The sequence below is a fragment of the Mobula hypostoma genome, chromosome 10 (assembly GCF_963921235.1).
Source record: "Mobula hypostoma chromosome 10, sMobHyp1.1, whole genome shotgun sequence".
NCBI classification, from domain to species: Eukaryota; Metazoa; Chordata; class Chondrichthyes; order Myliobatiformes; family Myliobatidae; genus Mobula; species Mobula hypostoma.
In genome coordinates this window covers 80,091,070-80,107,485 of record NC_086106.1, presented here as the reverse complement: position 1 = coordinate 80,107,485, position 16,416 = coordinate 80,091,070, and the positions used below count along the sequence as shown (strand labels likewise).

The 16,416-nt window shown below is 42.4% G+C and overlaps 1 protein-coding gene across 3 annotated transcripts in view; it reads left to right on the top strand.

Moving 5' to 3' along the window:
- The window catches only part of polr1d (RNA polymerase I and III subunit D), a 43,277-nt gene that overhangs the window by 20,116 nt on the left and 6,745 nt on the right, over positions 1-16,416 (top strand). For all 3 annotated transcript variants that reach the window (XR_010019523.1, XM_063060697.1, XM_063060695.1), the window contains exon 4: positions 7,813-7,895. Coding sequence is in view for 2 of the 3 variants with exons in the window: in XM_063060697.1 (XP_062916767.1) it covers positions 7,813-7,895 (83 nt within the window). In the remaining variant the exon portion in view is untranslated. The remainder of the gene's footprint in view (positions 1-7,812; positions 7,896-16,416) is intronic.

Below are 16,416 nucleotides of genomic sequence, written 5' to 3'. Positions count from 1 at the left end.
TAATCAACAGCATTCACAGATAAGGGGATCAGTTTCTATTTGTATTTGGCTAATGTTTGATTAGAACATAAAAGCTACTCATGATTCTTTGAGTTCTCTCTGCTATTAGAATACTCTTGATAGAATTTACCAGATGACCTACCGCTATTTCCAACTTAACATCAATGGACTCAGTTCAGTATTTTCAATTTGCATATGAAGTCCTCCCCCTTGCACCCGCTGCTTGCTTCTTTCACTGCCAATTATTCCAGCCTAACCAGGCTGCATTACCTCTTTGCATGTGTTTAACCCTTAGTGAATGTTGAATCCTGACTCCTAAGTATCAATGAGATCTGTTTTCCAGTGTTCTCTAATGCCGCTACTCTGCAGTACAAATCTTTATCCAAATATCATTAATATGTGATAGTTCCAATTTCTTTCTTGGAAAATATTCCCCCCGAGATCAATTTTTTTTTCATCCTATCCCATCAATGCTAAAGTACTTCGATTGCACAGTTGTTGCTTCATTCTGGGTGGGTTTAGAAAAATCAGTAACAATGCTGAGACTGATGTCATCGTAGATGTGATCCAATACGATACCTTACAATGTAATTTTGCTTAACCATTGTGTGCACTGAATTTTTTTTTTTGAAGATAGAAATTGACATGCCTGTTTTATAAAATTTGTAGCCAGCAACAAGCTTAAATCTTGAGGCCACAATTCTGTTTCTGTTTCAGTCTGAAAGATACGCAGATATGGCTTAAGTTTAAAAACCTTTGAATACTAATTAGTGTAGATAATGGGGAGGTTGGATTTGTGAAAATGATTGTGAGCATTAAAATAAAATTATAGGCTTCTGCATTAAATAGTTCAGAACTTAACCTTATTTGTACTTGGTACTGATGGTGATGCATATGGCAGAATCTGCACTACTTTAGATTCTAAGCAAATGATCAAACTGGCAAGGGAATGCATTCACATTTGATCCAAATTGAAGTAAGCATAGAATATAATGAACTATAAGCTTTTGTTTGTTATTTATTTTCCAACTCTCTAGTCTTTCATTAGATTAAGGATCTTTCTGCATGGAGGTCGGTAACCAGTGGTGTGCCTCAGGGATCTATTCTGGGACCCTTATTCTTCGTGATTTTTATAAATGACCTGGATGAGGAAGTGGAGGGATGGGTTAGTAAGTTTGCTGATGACACAAAGATCGTGGGTGTTGTGGATAGTGTGGAGGTTACAGCGGGACATTGATAGGATGCAAAACTGGGCTGAGAAGTGGCAGATGGAGTCAACCTAGATAAGTGTGAGGTGGTTCATTTTGGTAGGTCAAATATGATGGCAGAATATAGTATTAATGGGAAGACTCTTGGCAGTGTGGAGGATCAAAGGGATCTTGGGGTCTGAGTCCATAGGACACTCAAAGCAGTTGCACAGGTTGACTCTGTGGTTAAGAAGGCATATGGTGTATTGGCCTTCATCAATCGTGAAATTCAATTTAAGAGCCGAGAGGTAATGTTGCAGCTATATAGGACCCTGGTCAGACCCCACTTGGAGTACTGTGCTCAGTTCTGGTCACCTCACTACAGGAAGGATGTGGAAACCATAGAAAGGGTGCAGAGGAGATTTACAAGGATGTTGCCTGGATTGGGGACCATGCCTTATGAAAACAGGTTGAGTGAACTCGGCCTTTTCTCCTTGGAGTGACGGAGGATGAGAGGTGACGACGGAGGTGTATAAGATAATGAGAGGCATTAATCGTGTGGATAGTCAGAGGCTTTTTCCCAGGGCTGAAATGGCTGCCACAAGAGGGTACAGGTTTAAGGTGCTTGGGAGTAGGTACAGAGGTGATGTCAGGGGTAAGTTTTTTACGCAGAGAGTGGTGAGTGCGTGGAATGGGCTGCTGGCAACGGTGGTGGAGGCAGATATGATAGGGTCTTTTAAGAGACTTTTGGATAGGTACGTGGAGCTTAGAAAAATAGAGGGCTATGGGTAAGCCTAGTAATTTCTAAGGTAGGGACATGTTCGGCCCAACTTTGTGGGCTGAAGGGCCTGTATTGTGCTGTAGGTTTTCTATGTTTGACTTCACAAAGTACTTCTCTTTCCCCGAGCCACAGATGATACTTAGGGCCTTATTTGGTCGGTCAGTCCATGACACACAGAAATGAAATACTTCCTTCTGAACCTAACTATGCTTGGATCAGTTGTGAATGAATGTGCTCTGTTTTTTCTGAATATAAGTGTGGAAATTTGAGGAAAGGATTTGATGGCGATGAGATGTACAGGAGTGAGAGAGATCGGCTGGTTAAGTGATGTCTCAACAACAACCTCAGGCTCAAGTTCAGTGAAACAACAAAATGATCGTGGACTTCAGGACGGGGAAGTCGGGAGAACACACACCAGTTTTCTTTGAGGGGTTAGCAGTAGAAAAGGTGAGCAGCTTCAAGTTCTTGGGTGTCAATATCTTAGAGGATCTATCGTGGGTCCAACACATTGATGCAGTATGAAGAAGGCAAGCCAATGGCTCTACTTCATTATGAGTTTGAGGAGATTTGATGCATAGTGAAGAGCAGTCTGGCTACTCGCTTCACCACCTGGTATGGAGACTCCAAACCTGCAGAGTGTTGTCGACTCAGCCAACTCTGCCCTGGGCATCACCCTCCCACCACTGAGGACATCTTCAAGAGGCAGTGCTTCAATAGACAGCCCTCATGCAGACATGCCCTCTTCTCATTACTACCATCAGGAAGGAGGTACAGGAGCCTCACTCTACATTTTAAGAAAAGGTTCTTCCCCTCCACCATCAGATTTCTGAATGGTTAATGAAACCATTAACACGACCTCTCTATCCCTCTTTCGCACTATTTATTTATTGTAACGTATAGTAATTTTTATCTTTTGCGCTGTACTGCTGCCACAATTCAACAGATTTCATGATGGTAAACTTAATTCTGATTGTATCCTTTCTTATGTTTTGAATTATTTTGTAAGTAAATTAAATAAAATGCAATTGACATGATCTATTGTATCCTTCTGGTTTTTTTGAAATTCAGATGGCATAATTGTCAGTTATGCAGTTCGCGTATCGTCCCAACTGCTCAACAGATGACGCCATTGCCACCACCCTCCACCTGGCCCTCAGCCACCTGGACAAGAAAGACATACATTCGAATGCTGTTCATAGACTTTAGTTCAGCATTCAACACAATCATTCCTCAGCACCTGATTGGAAAGCTGAAACTGCGGGGCCTGAACACCTCCCTCTGCAACTGGATCCTAGACTTCCTGACTGGGAGACCTCAGTCAGTCCGGATCGGGAGCAGCATCTCCAACACTATCACACTGAGCACAGGGGCCCCCCAGGGCTGTGTGCTCAGTCCACTGCTGCTCACTTTGCTGACCGGCGACTGTGGAGCAACACACAGCTCGAACCACATCATCAAGTTCGCCGACGACATGACCATGGTGGGTCTCATCAGCAAGAACGATGAGTCAGCATACAGAGAGGAGGTGCAGCGGCTAACAGACTGGTGCAGAGCTAACAACTTGTCTCTGAATGTGAACAAAACAAAAGAGATGGTTGTTGGCTTCAGGAGAGCACGGAGCGACCACTCTCCGCTGAACATTGACGGCTTCTCCGTTGAGATTGTCAAGAGCACCAGATTTCTTGGTGTTCACCTGGCGGAGAATCTCACCTGGTCCCTCAACACCAGCTTCATAGCCAAGAAAGCCCAGCAGCGTCTCTACTTTCTGCGAAGGCTGAGAAAAGTCCATCTCCCACCCCCCGCCATCCTCACCACATTCTACAGAGGATGTGTCAAGAGCATTCTGAGCAGCTGCATCACTGCCTGGTTCGGGAATTGCACCGTCTCAGATCGTAAGACCCTGCAGCAGATAGTGAGGTCAACTGAGAAGATCATTGGGGTCTCTCTTCCCGCTGTTACAGACATTTACGCTGCACCTGCAAAGCTAACAGTATTGTGAAGAACCCCACGCACCCCTCACACAAACTCTTCTCCCTCCTGCCATCTGGCAAAAGGTACTGAAGCATTTGGGCTCTCACAACCAGACTATGCAACAGTTTCTTCCCCCAAGCCATCAGACTCCTCAATACTCAGAGTCTGGGCTGACATCTACATCATTTATTATTATATTGTAATTTGTCCTCTACTGTCCCTATTGTCTTGTTCATTAATTATTGTACTGCCCTGCACTGTTTTGTGTACTTTATGTAGTCCTGTGTAGGTCTGTAGTCTAGTGCAGTTTTTATGTTTGTTTTACGTAGTCTAGTGTAGTTTTGTGTTGTTTCATGTAGCACTAGGGTCCAGAAGGAACGTTGTTTCGTTTTTACTGTGAACTGTACCAGCAGCTTATTGTCAAAATGACAATAAACTTGACTGGACACCAAATGTCAAATAGTTTCATATAGTTTATAGTTCTGCTGATTTCAGACTAGTTGGTGCCCGACTGTTATGCTGGCATCTAAATGTGAGGTTCAGCATCCCAGAAGATTATAGTACAAAGGTGGACTTTTCTTCCCAAAGATGCATGTGGTTATATGAATTAGGAGCAGGAGTTACGTTACAACCCCTCAAACCTATTTTACCAATTAACATCATACTAATCACATTATAAACTTGAGTCTGCATTTCCATCCCCCCACTTTTACCTCTCCCTCCTTTGTTTATTAAGTATCTGTCTCTGCTTTAAGAATATTGAAACCTCCTGCTCCCATTGCTCTTTACAGAAAAGGCTTCTAAAGAATTGCAACCTTCTGAGCAAAAATTTGTTCTGCCTCTTTTGTATTAAGTGAGGTGACTCCCTAGTATAAAATTTATTTCTAATTAGTCTTGATAGTAGAAAGCCCTAATAGCAAACAGAGCATCCTATAGTTGAACAGTGACATGGGGATTCTATCCACAAAATTGAATTTAAAGCTTTTAGTATTACTAGACAATCGGGTGACCCATTGAGGCACCCTTTGAGAGAAGGGTAGTGTAGTCTGATGTGACCAGAATGAACATTAAATTTCCCAGAGTGCTCTTATTATCGCTTTGCATTGGAAATTAAAGAAGAAAAACTCAGTGTATTAAAGAAAAAAAATGAGTAGCAAGACAAATATAGCTCCTCCTCATTTAACGAAGGACACTTTTGATGACAACATTTCTGGTTGATCTGCCACCCTTCAAGAAGTCTCTAACGTTTTCATTTCTTTTTCCCCGGCTTAAAGCCACATAGAGCTGACCGTGCTGGAATACTGGTTTCTCCAGAAAAATCAGCACATTCTCCATGGTTTGACCTCGCGCCTTATGTGTAGTCATAGCAAAGCATGACTGTATCGGGAACTGGCTCCGCTGAAGAGGGACATCTTCCCCTTCTGATAAACTGAGAGTAATTCTTGGGTTCATGAAAATGTCATTTTTGAAGGCACCAATATTTATCTTGGCTACGATGAGATCGTCGTGCAGTTCTTCCACCATCATTCGCGTTCCATTGCAGAGCCTTGCTGGATCCAAGTTCCTCATTGAAATGATGGGAGATCCCCTCAGTTTCTGTGGTGGCAATCCAGAGAGTTCGACCGAATCAAGGAATTCTGTTGGAAAATGAGTGGCGTTGGCTTCTTCACTTATGGCAGTGAAGGAACAGTATTCTTTCATGATTCCAGGGAAGCGTCTAATGCATGTGAAGTTGATTTTTCGCATCATTTCATTGAGAGGAACCAAGATAGAATTCCTCGAGAACAGATCTGCAGGATTGTCGAATGTTGAGTAGATGAAGTCAATACATTCTTCCATAGTTGTCTGATGTTCTTCCTGAACTTGTTTGCAATAGGTTCATCATTGCAGTATAAATTGAGGAGTTCATTGGGTAGAGGTTGCAAATTGCTTATCCTGACCTTTCCCTTCATACAGCAGAAATTTGCGGTTTCTCCAGTGAATAGGAATGCACCTCAGTGAGGGTGTACTCTGGTCATCGTACCAGCGTCTGCAGAGATGTTACGGCATGCAAGTCGTGCATTTTGCCTTGTTCTTCCTCTGTTGAGATATTGTCATTGAAAGCGGGCATTGTCGTATTCAGCAACTCTCGCAATAATTACTCTTTGCTGCATATTCTCGAGTTGATCTTTCCTTTTCTCCTCTGTCTCTTCCTCTCTCCTCCTTTTGTGCCTGTTTTTGTCATTCTGGAGATGCGCTGCCCTTTCATCCCCGGTCTCCTCATCTGTCCTAACGTTTGTTCTTTGTCTCTGATCCTGGAGATGTGCATTTCTCAGCTCCTTTGTCCCTTCTTCTCTCCTCCTTCTATGCCAGTTGTTGTCATTCTGGAGACGCACAGCCCTTTCATCCTTCGTCTCTTCATCTCTCCTACTATTTGTTCTTTCTCTCTGATCCTGGAGTCATGTGGCCCTGGCTTGATCTGATTCTTGTTCTCTCCTCCTTCTGTGCCTATTGTTGTCATTTTGGAGATGTGCATGTGTCTCCTCCTCTGTCTCTTTTTCTCACATCTTTTTTGTCCTGACTCTTTGGTCCTGGAGTTGTGCGGCCCTGGCCTCATCCGATTCTTGTTGCCGCTTCCCGACGATGTTTGACGTAATCCCTTGACCATAATGTCCCCCTTCTCTTTCCACGCGCCATAATTAGGCTGACCATATTTTTTTTACCTTAATGCTAGATAGAAGATACAAAGCAATAACACCACAGCCTCCTGGATGCTGATTTCTCTTGATGATGTGGTCGTCACTCTCCTAAATGGTCGTGATATAGTCACCGCTGTCCTTAGACTGCAGCAAAGGGTTTGATGGGTGTTTCAAAGTACTTCATTACAATAAGATTTAATTATCTCTTATTGATGAGTCGCAGTTTGATCTGTCCCAATCCTGCACACGCTGATGGTGATTAGCAGAATGTGACCACTGGAAATAGAGCTGCCCTGCCCTTTTGCTGCGGTTGGTGTCGCTGCTGTGAGCGTTATGAGGCGCTGCTGAGGCTGACCGTGCGCATGCGTCGTGGTGTCGCGTTGCGGTTTCCATGACAGCTGGAATCAGGTGTGGAAAGCGCGGCCCGTTGACGAGTGAGCGATTTTATATGAATATAACCCTTTTTATAGGAGTAGAAACCTGAACTTTGCATGCATTCTGTAAGTTAGCGCATTTTAAGTCAATTTAGTCAAAAAAAAGTGCCGCTGTAATGCACCGTTTGGGCTAATTGGAGGTCACAAACAAACAAACAGAGCATGAGAATTTTAGTGGTATATAGATAGATAATTCTGAAAAAAATGAGCAGTGTTAAAATATTTGATAAGTTGTGAAAACTTGGAATGATTTGAATTGCACAAATTGTGAGAAGTTTTGAAATAGAATTGTGGCAAAAGAATCAAAGGGGAGTTGGTATGTTTAAGAGGATAAATTACAGGATTACAGGAAAATGAGAAGGGGAATGGAACTGATGAGATTGCTCTTACGGGAACTGCCTCATTCCTTTGTCTTAGCAAGTTGGTAAAGAAGTGTATTACTGTTGTGTAATATAGTTGACTGATGCCAAAGCAGCGAATCTTTAGAAGATCATTAGATATATTTAAGGTGGACATAGATAAATATTTGAAAGATCGAGGAATTGAGGGGCATGGAGATCTGGCACAGATGTTGCAAGGGATGGTGAAAGGTTTCAGCCCGAAACGTCTTTTTCATCTTTTCCATAGATGCTGTCTTGTCTGCTGTGTTCCTCCAGCTTGGAGGCCAACTCCTGTTCGTATTTTATTGTGTTCTTGTGTTCTGCTGCTGAAATGCTAAGTGGGCATGAAAGAGTTAATTACTGTGTTGTGAACTCTTCCAGGGGGAATTCCATCTATAGAGCCTTTTCGTAGAGGTCTCAATGAACTAATGACTGTATGTCAACATGTACTAAATACATTTGAGGTGAGTCTCATTCTTTTAACTAATCATTCTCTAAAGGGAGTGTGGAACTTGCAAGAGGAGGAATGGAGGAGTTTTGAAAAGCAGCTGTTAGGATGAGAGCTAGATTCAAATAAAGGGCAGCCAGCTTGAGAGTAGTTCCATCTGAGATCGAAGTACTGAGTTTGTCGTTAGGCTTCGATTTAAGAGGCTTTGGCAAAAAGTTGCAGGGGGCAGGAATTTTTGGACTATTGTGATCTCTTCTGGGGCAGAGGTAACTTGTACAAGCAGGATGGGTTGCTGGGTTGCCGCTGAAATTGGAAGGGGACTAATATCCTGGTGGGCAGATTTACTAGTGCTACTGGGGAGTGCTTAAACGAGATTGGCAGGGTTTGGGATCCAAAGCAACAGTGAAGCATATATGTAACTGGATGTTGATATAGAATTCAACAACAGTGAGTTCAGAATCAGAATCAGGTTTATTATCTCCGGCTTGTGACATGAAATTTGTTAATTTAGCGGCAGCAGTTCAATGCAGTACATAATAGAGAAGAAATAAAATAATAAGAAGTAAATAAGTAACTCTTATTCATTTTACTTTATACAGTATATGTATATTGAATAGATTAAAAACCGGCAAAAAACAGAAATACTACATATTTTAAAAAGTGAGGTCGTGTCCAAGGGTTCAATGTCCATTTAGGAATCGGATGGCAGAGGGGAAGAAGCTGTTCCTGAATCGCTGAGTGTGTGCCTTCAGGCTTCTGTACCTCCTTCCTGATGGTAACAGTGAGAAAAGGGCATGCAATGGGTGCTGGTGGTTCTTAATAATGGACACTGCCTTTCTGAGACACCGCTCCTTGAGGATGTCCTGGGTTCTTTGTAGGCTAGTACCCAAGATGGAGCTGATTACATTTACAACCCTCTGCAGCTTCTTTCAGTCCTGTGCAGTAGTCGTGACTGGCAGTAGCATGTCAGGGAACAGGGAAGGGCTGTTGGATTAAATTGCATTTATTTCAAATCAAGAGACTTGACAGGTAAGGCTGATGAGTTCAGAACATAAAAGGCTACATATTATAGCCATCATAGAAACATAGTTAAGGGAAGGACAGAACTGGCAGCTACAATAAATATCTAGGATACAGGTGCTATAGACAGGATAAGGGTGGAGGAGGGAGACATGCGGTGGGATTTGTTTAGTGTGTTCAGAAAGTTTCCTCAGCAAATAGATACATATAGACCTACTAGGAAGAGGGCAAAGGTGGATCCACCCTTGGGATATGGAGCAGGGCAAATGACTGAAGAGTCAGAGGTGGAACACTTTGGGATCAGTGACCTTAGTTCTGGAAAGGGGCATATTTACTTCACAGTCAAAATTCTAAAGTGGGAAAATTTAATTGGTATTGGATAAATTCGACAAATTTTGATGGTATTAGATAAGAACTTGCAAAGGTTGATTAGAGCAGGTTGTTTGCAAGCAAAGGGAGGTTTAGAAAATTGGAGATTTAAAGTTCAAGATCCACATGTAGTTGTTAGCGGGAAGGACAAAGATGTCATGATTAGGAGACCCTGGATAACAAGGGAGATTGAGGCTTGGTCAGGAAAAAGGAGGCATGTGTTAGGCAGCTGGGATCAAAGTAATCCCTGGAAGAGCACAATCAGAAGGGCAGAAAGGGGCTTAGCTTTGGCAAAGAAGATAAAGGAGAATCCAAAGAGATTTTGTATTAAGGGAAAAAGAATAACTAGGGATTTTGGCCCCTCAAAGACCAAAGTGGAAATCATCATGTAGAACTGCAGAAGATGAGCAAGTCTTCAATGAATATTTCTCCTCTGTTTTTATCATGGAGAAAGACTTGAAGACTGTGGATCTTGACATAATTGATCGGGATGTCTTGGGGATAATGTCCACATTACAGCAGAGGAGGTGCTGATATGAAGATTAATAAATTTCTGGGCCCTGATCCAGTTTGCCCAAGAACACTGGGAACCTAAAGAAGGAATTGCGGGAGCTCTAACTGAGAGTTACGCAGATAGTTAGCCAGAGGTGATGTGCCACATGACTGGAGGGTGGCTATTGTGGCTTTAGTTAAGAATGGCTGCAACTAAAAACCTAGAACTATCGGCCAGTTTGGTAGGTAAGTTACTGGAGGGTATTCTGAGGGATAAGGTATGTATGCATTTGGGACGACAGGGTTGATTAGGAATAGTAAAGCATGGTTTGTGTGTGAGAGATCATGTCTTATGTATTTGATTCCTTGTTTTTATGAAGAAGTCATCAGGAAGATTGATAAGAGCAGGGCAGTAGATGAAGTTTATATGAACTACCGCAGGAATTCCCAACCTTTTTATGCCATAGACCAATACCATTATGCAAGGGATCCATGGACCCCAGTTTGGGAACAGCTGGGCTACAGTAAGGTTCTGCCTGGTAGGCTGCTATGGAAAGTTATGGGGTCCAGGGAGAGTTGGCTAATTGAGTACACAATTGACTTGATGGTAGGAAGCAGAGGGTGAAAGTGAGAGGTTGTTTATCAGACTGGAGTTGTGCCTTGGGGGTTGTTACTAGGTTGTTATTTGTTAACTATATCTATAATTTTTGATGTGAATGTACTAGGCATGGTTAGTAAGTTTGCAGGTTACACTAAAATAGGCATGTCTTAGAAATTGATTGTCATCAGGAATTACAGCAGAATGGGTAAGTGGGCTGAAGAATGGCATTTGGATAGCATTTAATTTGGATAAGTGCAAGGTCTTACATTACGGGGAGACAAATCAAGGTAGGACTTTCACAGTGAATGGCAGGGCCCTCGGGTGTGTTGTAGAACAGAAGGACCTAGGATTAGAAGTACATGGTTCTCTAAAAGTAGCTTCACAGGGTGGTGATGAAGGATTTTGACACAGTGGTCTTCATTAGTCAGAGCATTGAGTTTAGAATGTGGGATATTATGTTGTAGTTGTAGAAGGCATTGGTGAGGTCACATTTGGAATATTGTGTTGATATTTGAGACACATTGGTAGTCTTTTTCCTGGGGTTTTCATGGAACAAGAAGGTTTAGGTTTAAGGTCGGATGGGAAAGACAGGGAGCTGAGGAGCAACTTTTTCATGTAGAATGTGGTCCATATATGGAATGAGCTACCAGAGAAAGAGGTGAGGCAAGTATATTAATAACATTTCGAAAGCACTTGGACGGCTACATGGATGAAAAGGGCCAAATGTGGGTAAATGGGACTAGGTTAGATGAGCATCTTGGTTGGCTTAGTCCAGTTGGGTTGAGAGCTCCCTAATGAATTCTGCATTTTTGAATTTGCAGTTATGCAGTTTACCCATTAATTAGTTGCTGGCATCAATGTTTCAGTGACTAACACCTAAAGTTAGTGAGGGTATTCAGGGTATGCAAGGCTCTGAAATTTCAACATGTCTAAGAAGTACTCAAGAAAGAGTACTTCTGTGTCTTTCATTAATATTATTTGCTTTCCAATTTTATATATTTTTGTGGATCTTCAGAAAATGGGAATTTCCATGATGGTGATCTGTGACTTTCTGAAAATTGATTTTACCTGAGTGAAGTATGCTATAAACTACTTCTGGGTCGGTATGGAAATGTGACTAAGTTCATTCTGGAATGCATCATGTAACACTTGTACCATCCTCGGACTGGGCGACGTCATTCTACTTGCAATATTCTTTTGGGAGCCACTTGGAGAAAATTAACCCACAAGACCATATAAGACATGGAGCAGAATTAGGTTATTCAGCCCGTTGAGTCTGCTCCACCATTCCATCATCGCTGATTTATTAGCCATCTGAACCCCATCCTCCTGCCTTTTTGTGTAACCTTTGATGTCCTTCCTAATCAAGAACCTTTCAGCTTCCCCTTTAAATATACCCAATGACTTGGCCTCCACAGCTGGCTATGGAAATTAATTTCACAGATTTACTACCCTCTGGCTAAAGAAATTCCTCCTCATCTCTGTTTGAAAGGGATGTCCCTCTATTCTGAGGTTGTGCCCGCTGGTCCTAGGCTCCCCCACGACAGGAAACACCCTCTCCATTTCCCCTCTATCTAAGCAACACTCACAACACGCTGGAGGAACTCAGCAGGTCGGGCAGCATCCGTGGAAACGATCAGTCAACATTTCGGGCCGGAACCCTTCGTCAGGTTCCGGCCTGAAATGTTGACTGGTTGTTTCCACGGATGCTACCCGACCTGCTGAGTTCCTCCAGCGTGTTGTGAGTGTTGCTTTGACCCCAGCATCTGCAGAGTATTTTGTATTTACGATTCGCTACCCCTTTAACTAAGCCTTTCAATATTTGATAAGTTTCAATGGGATCCACCCTCATTTTTCTGAGCTCCAGTGAGTACAGGCCCAGAGCAATCCAATGCTCTTTGGTCTTTAAACCTTTCATTCCCGGAATTATTCTCGTGAGCTTCCTCTGGACCTTCTCCAATGCCAGCATATGTTTTCTGAGATAAGAGGTCCAAAACTGCTCACAATACTTCGTGTGCTCTGACCAATGCATTATAAAGCCTCAGCATTACATCCTTGCCTTTATATTTAGTCCTCAAACTGAATGCTAACATTCTTCCTTATCATTGACTCAACCTGCAAATTAACCTTTTGGGAATCCTGCACATGGCATTCACCTCTATGTTTTGAATTTTCTCCCCATTTAGAAAGTAGTCTATATCTTTATTCCTTTTACCAAAGTGCATGACCATATACATCGCTACACTGTATTCCATCTGCCTCTTCCTTTATTCTCCTTATTTGTCTAAGTCCTTCTGCAGACTCTCTGCTTCCTCAACACTACCTGGCCCTCCATTTATCCTTGTATCTTCTGTAAACTTGGCCACAAAGCCATCAATTTTGTTATCCAAATCATTGACATAGATGGTGAAAAGAAGCAGCCCCAACACCAACCTCTGTGGAACAGCAGTAGTCATTGACAGCCAACCAGTAAAGGCCCCTTTTATTTCCCTCTTTGCCTCTTGCCAGTCAGCCTATCTTCTATCCATACTAGTATCTTTCCCATAATACCATGGACTTTTATCTTGTTTAGCAATCTCATGTGCAGCACCTCATCAAAAACTATGAAAATCCAGGTAAAACAAGTAAGGTTAGTGAATGGGTCAGGATCAGAAGTTGGGTTAGTGATGAGGGTTATTGTTATAAATTGAGGTATAAATCAGCATTTAGTGCTAGGGACGAGTTAGTTCTACAGGTCAGCTATGGCTCAGAAATGGTATTTAGAGTTGGGGATTAGGGTTATATTAACAAGATACAGCTGTGATCAGAGACATGGTTAGTACTTGGGCATTGGGCTGATGGTTATAGGTTGAGGCTTGGGTGAAAGTCAGTGTTAATTGTTAGGAATTTGTTTATTATGACTTGAGATTTGGGTCAGAAAGAGTGGGTGTTGGATCTACCCTTTTGCTTATGATCCGTGCTATCAGTTCATTTGGTCTCCATCTCATTCTTTGTAACTTCACTGGTTTACAAATGTGTTCCGATGTTACGTTAGTGACCATTCAAGAAAATGCTTAATTTTTTTTTTTGCAAATGACCTTTGGCACATTCTGAGTTTGAGTATGGTGCCTCAGAGTTGCCTGACTCTCTGATTCTGTCTCCTATTTCCCTCCCTCCCTCCCTTTCGGGGAAAGCTGTACCTATCCCCCTTGGGTTATGATGAGGTCACTCTGCCAGGTATGAAGCATGTGGCATTGCTTGGTGTTGTCAAGGTATCAATTGTTGCCATTTTGTACTTACTGTCTTCATGCTTACCTGATGTATGAGAAAAAATTTTGTTCCTTGGTGCCTGCTGTAGTCTCAACTGGGAGGGCAGCCAATATGTTTAAGTGAGCATTTTGATTAGCCTCCAACTTGCCCTGAATCTGTCTCTGTGCCCTTTCATTGTCGAGATGAATGTATCAGCATCTCATATATTTATTGTGGTGTGAGAAATTTATTTGACCAATGAATTACATTTCATTTAAACTGGCGGATTACGACCTACAAAAGCCCAGATCTCCTGAGGGTGAGGTACATGAAAGTTAGGACCAGTATGAGATTCAGATGGAGGCTGTGGTATCTAGGGATGTGGTGCGTGGAGTCGGAAAGATGGGAGTTTCTGAACAACCAGGTGGAAAGCAATGTTTCGTTGCTTGCACTGCAGTTAGTAGTAAACAAGGAGAATGGGTCTCGGCCCGAAATGTCGACTGTACCTTTTCCTAGAGATACTGTCTGGCCTGCTGCGTTCACCAGCAACTTTGATGTGTGTTGAATGGCACCCCTTGTTGAGCAAGTCACAGGCATTTCTGTTGAGTATTGTGTTACCTAATTCAGAGCCAGTCCTGGAAGACCAGTGGTTTGATATAGATCTCGAGACCTATCCAGATACAGAGGGTGAGGACATTTCTGCCGCCACTCCCTGCTAGGCCGAGAAAACATATCAAAAAGTAATCAACACCTTATAAAAGAAATTGTTTTTGATTAACTCCTTCCCCGACACACCCTGTGATCGGTAATCAAGCTTTTCCCTTCAATCGAGAAAGGGGGCAGCATCCAAGTAAGATTCCCCCAGGCATCGTGACTTTCTTTCAATGCACCTTAGTGCGTTCAAAAACCTGGAAGGCAGCCAATTGGAACCCATGGCAGTGACAGCTGACAGAGTACCTAAAGTTTTCTGACACTTCAAGCTTAGGAGCGATGCCTTACTGTAAATAATTTTGTTGTAAATAGTTGCTTATTAATGTATCACTATACTAAATAATTTCAATATAAAACTTGGGTAAAGTAATTACCCTTTTGGCAAAGGGTTGAACTGATTCATGTTTGTGAATGTTGTTTTCTCATTGTCATGTTTACTGCGATTCAATAAAAAGCTTTTTTTTTGGTTTGCCATCCAGATAGGCATTCCATGCATATGTACCTCAAGGCAGTAAAAGAAATAAAATACAGAGAAAGTGCAGCGCACTACAAGTCAATAAACAAAGTGCAAGGGCCAACTCAAGGTGATTGGGAGATCAAAATTCATCTTTTAGTGCATGAGAAATGTATTCAAGCATCTGATAACAGTGAATTAGAAGCAGTCGTTGAGTCTGGTGATTAAAATTTTATAAACTTCTGCCCAATGGGAAAAGAGAGAAAAGAGAATGATTGAACTGGGAGTGGTTCGTGAGTATTTTGGTTGCTTTCCTGAGACATTAGGAAGTGCAGACAGTGTCAGTGGAAGGGAGGATAGGATGGTTTGAGTGAAGGCCTTTGCAGTGTCTTGGGTTTGGCGCATAGTAATTGCCATACCAAGCCGTGATGCATCCACTTAGGATGATTTCTGTGGTGCATTTGTGAACAATGCACCAAATTTCCCTCACCTTTGGAGAAAGTAGGGGTGCAAGTTCATTTTCTTGGCTGTAGCATCAATGTGGCTGTACCAGCAGAAAAGCTTGGCCAACCCATCTTTACACCTGAGATTTTGAAGCTCTCAACTAGCTCTAGTATTTCCCTTTACAAAATTGTGAAGGGTATCGATAGGGTGCATAGTGCAAAATTTTTCCCTCTAGTGAAAATCAACTAAAGCCAATGGAAGATGTTTAAGAGTTAGAAGAAATCTGAGGAAAAAGCCTTTCACCTGGAGAGTGGTTGCAGTCTGGAACTTTTTTATCTAAGTAGGTGGTGGCAATAAATACTGTCATACTGTGACTAGAGGAGCCAGGTCACAGAAAGTTACAGACCAAATGCTGATAAATGGGATTAGTGTTGTGGGCTTCTTTTGGGACAGTTTATCATCCTCCCCTGAGTTCAAAGTTTAAATTGGGCTATGTTCCATAAAACAGCAAATGCAGAACAAAACCAGAAAGCCCATAAAATATATTGTGTAATGTTCTGGTTGCCCCATTATAGGAAGGCTTTAGAGAGAGTACAATAACAATTTAGCAGGATGCTGCCTGGATTATATACAAGAAAAGGTTGAACACACTTGGATTATATTATCTGGACTGTCAGAGGCTGAGGGGAGACCTGGTAGAGATTTATAAAATTATATGAGGTGTAGATAGAGTAGGTAGTCTCTTCCAGAGTATAGAAATGTCAAATACTAGAGATGTCCCTGTGTCAGTCCCCAAACCAATCCAAATGCACCAGTCTCTTCCCACATTCCCATGCCAGTCCCCATACACCTCCCACTCCAACTTTCTTTCCACAGTCCTGCGCCAGACCATGAACCAGATCTCACTGCCCTGCACTTTCCCTGCAGTTATAGTAGTTCAGTGACCGACATGGCTCTGGAGAGAGCGAGGAAGGGCAGGTGTACTTTAGGGGGAGTGCAGGTGTTGAATTATTTTGGGGACTGACACAATGCTGTGAGGTGAGAGTGGGACACTGGGAGTAGTTGGATGAATTTGGAAATAGAATGAGGCACTGTCACTATTTAGGGACCAAGTCTGGACTGTGTCAACAGAGCTTAGCAGTGAGATTAGTTTGATGATGGACGCAGGGCTCCAGGGAAAGTATGGGGTAGATGGATTTCTTTGGGGACATGAGTCTG